Source organism: Austrofundulus limnaeus, unplaced genomic scaffold (genome assembly GCF_001266775.1).
Source record: "Austrofundulus limnaeus strain Quisiro unplaced genomic scaffold, Austrofundulus_limnaeus-1.0 Scaffold110, whole genome shotgun sequence".
In the NCBI taxonomy this organism is placed as follows: Eukaryota; Metazoa; Chordata; class Actinopteri; order Cyprinodontiformes; family Rivulidae; genus Austrofundulus; species Austrofundulus limnaeus.
The window spans coordinates 112,088-117,826 of NW_013952512.1; the positions used below are offsets into that span (position 1 = coordinate 112,088).

At 39.3% G+C, this 5,739-nt stretch overlaps 1 protein-coding gene across 1 annotated transcript in view; it reads right to left on the bottom strand.

The window, feature by feature from the left end:
• Positions 1-5,739, bottom strand: part of LOC106521511 (tissue factor) — a gene marked incomplete in the record, with an annotated part of 22,305 nt that overhangs the window by 14,175 nt on the left and 2,391 nt on the right. The window contains 2 exon segments of the mRNA XM_014014108.1: positions 896-996; positions 3,555-3,644. Coding sequence (XP_013869562.1) covers positions 896-996; positions 3,555-3,644 — 191 coding nt within the window.

The following is a 5,739-nucleotide window of genomic DNA, read 5'->3' on the forward strand; positions in this document are numbered from 1 at the left end:
GCCTCACACCGATGACCTAGTTGATTTCATAATTTACCCAGAATTCTTTGTATGTAAATAAAATGGCTCCATCTGTGTTAAAATATGTTTTTAAAAATGTACAAAACTAAACAGCCTACAGTATTTTTATAGTCTTTATTTTACAGTTCAAATAAATGTTTATCAAATAAAGTTTAATGTTACAACTAATCGTGGATCCCTTTTAAAAAACAGATTTTCTTCATTTTAATAAGAAGCAGAGTTTGCTCTTTCCAGGATCTGAACCTCAAATGATGTTAATTCAGAATAATATTCTGACTAAATGATTTTTTTGTTACAGAGTAGAAAACATCCTGTGGGTCACCTGGTTCCTATATGAACAATGTTGCAAATGTTTTGTGCACAACTGGAACAAAATGTCTGAAAATGTTCAGACGCGTATCTGAATGTGTCTTTGTGTCTTCAGTCCATCATTAGTCCGTTTTTATTATAAAATCTGAGTTAGTTTGTGTTTTTAGTCCTGTCACAGTGCTCAGTAACACTGACTGTTTTTAGTTAAAAAAAAGTTTAGTGTTGAAGGGACAAAAGCAGCTCTGCAGTCAGCTCTGTTTTACAACACACTCACTGCAAAAACTGAGCAGAGAGCTGCTGGTGCTCCTGCAGAGGGGAGACTCCTGGTCCTGCTCTTCCTCCAGTTATTAATATATGTCCTGCTGGTTTCAGTCATTACCATTTAATCATGAAATCTAACTCTTAGCAGGACTTCATGCTTGAAATAAACAGCTTTTATGCAGAACATGTAACACACGTGAATGTGTTTCAGAGTCCAGTTCAAACTGCTCTGAATGAAACCTGAGAGGAAACAGTTCACCTGTTCACAGCGAGTGGAAGCTCAGAACAACCTGCTGGTACCTACTCTGTCTGTAGGGGTTGAAGGGAGGCGAAAACATGTGAGGATTTTCATCAAAGTCGTCGTCGAAGGAATGGTGTTCTACTCTGATGTCAGCTCTGTAGTTCCTGTCAGACACAGAGAAACCTTTTATAAAACTATGATCAAAAACAAAACATTTTTTAGGACAAACTGCAGCACATTCATTTTCTGTACTTATTAGCCTGAGGTTTACATCTGTGACTGTGACCACTCTAAAAACCCTGCAGGTATTTTTTTTTTTTTTTTTGTGGCAGTTTTGACCCAAATATCCAAATAAATAACAGTTCTCCTGTCCAGCTTTTCAAATATAATTCTTTAAAAGCAAGAGGTGATTGGTCAGTTTGCTGTTTCTTTATTCCAGTTCCAGCCTTAAAATGTGCCCTTTCTCTAAAAAACATTAGAAAATCAAACAATTGAACACATTTAAGGCAAGTTGCTAAAAGAAAAAACAACAGAAACTGCAGTTCTATAAACAAATTACAATTTTTGTTGAAAGATGTGAATGCAGCTCCACTAATCAGGCACATAAAAGAGTAACATCTCTTAGTAAAACAGCTAGCTTCTCAAATGTTCAAAGTGACCTGTAAGACCCCCAAGTTCTCCCAGCACTGTAAACTCTCAGAACAAGAACCAGCATCCAAGTCAGTCTGCACCTGGGCCTGACCCGAGACTATTTGTGGCTCTAGGCAAGATTTCAGGTGGTGTCTCTTGTGCAGTTTTCTAAATCTTACTGCCAACTTACAGACATCCACATAAATTAAACCATTTTGTCTTGTCATTGATGTTATTTGTCTTTAGAAACCTTGTTGTCCAATTCAAACAGTTAACAATATAGTTCAACAGAACACCATCTACACGCCAACATCTGCTGACATCACGAGGAATGCCTGTTGACTGAAGCAGTTCTAGGGGGGTTCAGGGGTAAACTGCCCTGAAACAATCTACACAGAACTTTGCATTTTTCATCCATTTGAAGAAACTTTTAGTAAAACCACAAAATCAAAGTTATGACATTTCTTCAACAAAAAAATGAATGGAACATAAATTGGAACCCAGAGGCATTGAATATACTTCCTCAAACTGTACAGATACTCTCTGATCTGATGAAGAGGATTAAAACCATCTACAGGCTGCAACTTTAACACCAGCACAAGTCCTGACATGAAAGATGATGGAAGGCTGCAGATCCAAACAGAACCAGAACAGCACAGTCACCTGAAACAACAGTTCAAAGAGCTGTTCTGATGATTGTTTTTGACCATCAGTTGTTTGAAAATACCTGAGATCCAACCAGATATCAGGGAGGAGATCCTGAATCCAGCAGAACCCCTAAAAACCCAAACAACTGGAGTTTACTGAAGAAGTTTTGCCTTTCATCCAAGGAGCTCTCTGAAACCTGGGAGGAGTCTGAAGCTTTAACCTGTGACCTGACATCACGTGCAGATCAAGTTCCATGTTGGCTCATGCTCACGTTGGTCACATGTGTGAAGTCGAATCAATAAATTAAGAAGTTTAAAGTTTATGATCTCTTGAAGAAATGCAGATGTTCTACTGTCTTCATGTCAGAGTTTTGAGTTGACTCACCACAGCCCACAGACTAACTCAGCTTCAGCAGCTAATTTCCGCAGTAATTCAGCTCTCTGCATTTTTCTTTTATCATTTTGTTTAAAACTTTTGTTCAGCATCTTGGCAGCAGATTTAAAATAAAACATTAAAATTATTTTCCAAAACATGAATCTCCACCATGAGTTGCGTTTTTTCATTTATACTAGCATTACACCATAGCCTGGTAAAAAAAAAAAAAAACAGTCCTTTGTTCTTCTCTTTGCTTCTTACGAGGGTCTGGACACTCGGCTGTAAGAAGCGATTCTTGCTGGAGGCGTGGCCTCTGTTGAAGTTTAAAATGACTGGATCTGTTGGCCGCAACGTGTGTACGCCAGCTCCACTGTGAAGGAGGCTAAGCTAAGAAGCTAACCYGAAARRGCYTGRGCTGTAAACAACCCTACTGAGAGGAGAAAAGTACCGAGCTGAACGGGACGACTTTAAATGAGAGCTGCTGCTTTGRCATACAAATTTAATTTAATTTGGAAGCCTTATCAACACGGTCTGGCTTCATTCACTTCCTCCACTGCCATTGCTAAACTACAAGCAGACTGCGCAGAAAATTGATGTTGTTGTTCAAAATTCCTCCTTCTGTTTGCTGATTGGCCCAGGTAAAATGTTACCAAAGAAATCCTTGTCTATAGGAGAAATCCCAGACGGAGCAGTGAAGGGAAACCAACTCCAAAACTGTGGAAATCAATGCAATTTTGGCAAAACAGATTAAATCAAAAGCCTCAGCTCTGTCTGGTAGTCAGGGAGTGAGAGACATTGTTGATTACTGTGTTACCATGGTGACCATAATGAGCATACAGCAGCTGCTTTAAAATTTCTTTTGATCTTGATTCTCTCAACACTTCTTCACTTCATCATTTAGTTTGAGCTTATATTATTATAGAGATGCATTTTCAACATCTCAACAGAAATACTGACAAATATTAAAGCATCTGTTGAAGTTGTTTAAACCATATAAAAACATCAATCTTCAGTATTTGTTTACACAACCAACAGCAAAGACTTGAAAGGAATAAAGAAAAGTTCTTACCGGTCCATGGGCTTCAAGTCTTCAGATAGATCACATTCAAAGTGGGGTGTTTGGATGCAGTCAAGACTTTCCATCCAGTCTACAGTCTCACTGAAACACGTGAAAAACAAGCTCGTTTAAAGCGATCATTTCCTCACTTTTTTTTTACTTATTTTTTATTTTTGCAGTTCTACTGTGCTCTGGGTTTAGAGGCATGGTGTGAATCAAGTTTTGGTTCAGGTTAGGATTAGGAATAGACTAGTAGTGGTTAGGGTTTGTGAAAATGACAGGGTTAGGCATAAATGGTATGGTAAAGGACCCCATGTGAGCAGAGACTTCATAAGTGGGCTCATTGCTCTCACTCAAAAGACACTGGCCTTTACTCAAACCTTTGTGTCCCTCGGATGAAGGACACAAGGTTAGAAACACTCAGTGTTCTGAGCTTCTATAAAGGTGTCCCCAATAAGTATTTTCCTGTGACTACTCAGAAGCAGGCAATGCAAAGAGGTCTGTAATTCAATGTCACAGGCACCACACAGACCATTGACTTGGAGTCCCATCACCATTTTGTGGTGGTTGAACAGATTGTGTCCATTTAGGACTCCAACCAGGGCAATAAGAGCTTTCCAAAACCTAAGATTTGGGTCAGTTATCATTTCCTGGGCCTATCTACAGTCCTTCTGGTCCTTTGAAGTGGGCCTGACTGCCAGCTTTGTGTCCTGGTACCCATTTAACAGCAACATTGTTGTCTTTCCCCAGTTGGTTGACTGCTTCTGCACACTCTCAAGCCAGTAATGATGTAAAGTGTGGCCCTTGGAGAGCTTTAATAGCAGTTTGGCTATCTGTTAGGATGAATATTTCTTTCTCTGCACAATGAAGGTCTTTGAGAGTCACCACTGTCTATATCTCAACTTGAGATACAGCTGCTAAACAACTTAGTGGGTATCTATGCTCTCTCTCACTATGGTTGCAAAATCAGCACCCCTGCACCTACTGACCCCTTCAGAGGGGATCCATATGTAAAACAGTAGAAATAATTAGAAGNGTCCAGGGACAGCCAGCGGATGTTCTCCAGTTTGACAGGAGAGCTGCTAACTGTACAGATTTAAAACCATAAAATTATCTCTGAACTTTAACTTTTTCTGTCTGACTCAGAACATCACTGTCTTTGGAATAAGATGTTGGTTTGTTTTTATGTGGCATTTGTTCCTTTTTCCTTGTGTAAACTTTGAAACTCCTTCAGTTTAATCCCCGAGTAATGTTTGCATTAAAGCTTTAATGTTGTCAACAAAAGATCTGATTTCAGACAAAGTCAAGCTTCTGCTCCCGGTTGTGTCAGGGTTTTCACTGAAGTGGTTTTCTGGAATGAAGACAGCCCCCATGTTGCTGCAGACGTTTCAGTGTAATTTACCCAACATGAACTCGATAAATAGATAACATGTCTGATGTCAGAGAGAGAAAAGGTGTCAAAAGTTCTTTTAATCTGAAACTGTTGCTCAACAAGAAGGTTCTGCTCTGAACATGTAGAAGTCATCATGATGATGAGAACAGGCAGCTGTATGAGAAGACTCATCAGAACTGTAAAGTCAGCTGTATGAGAAGATTCATCAGTACTGTAGAGACAGCGCTATGAGAAGACTCATCAGTACGTAGAGTCAGCTTTATGAGAAAACTCATCAGTACTGTAGAGACAACTCTATGAGAAGACTTTCAGTACTGTAGAGACAGCTCTATTAGAAGACTCATCAGTACTGTAGAGACAGCTCTATGAGAAGACTCATCAGTACTGTAGAGACAGCTCTATTAGAAAACTCTTCAGTACTGTAGAGACAGCTCTATTAGAAGACTCATCAGTCGTATAGAGACAGCTCTATGAGAAGACTCATCAGTACTGTAGAGACAGCTCTATGAGAAGACTCATCAGTACTGTAGAGACAGCTCTATTAGAAGACTCATCAGTACTGTAGAGACAGTTCTATGAGAAGACTCATCAGTACGTAGAGTCAGCTTTATGAGAAAACTCATCAGTACTGTAGAGACAGCTCTATTAGAAAACTCTTCAGTACTGTAGAGACAGCTCTATTAGAAGACTCATCAGTAGTATAGAGACAGCTCTATGAGAAGACTCATCAGTAGTATAGAGACAGCTCTATGAGAAGACTCATCAGTAGTATAGAGACAGCTCTATGAGAAGACTCATCAGTAC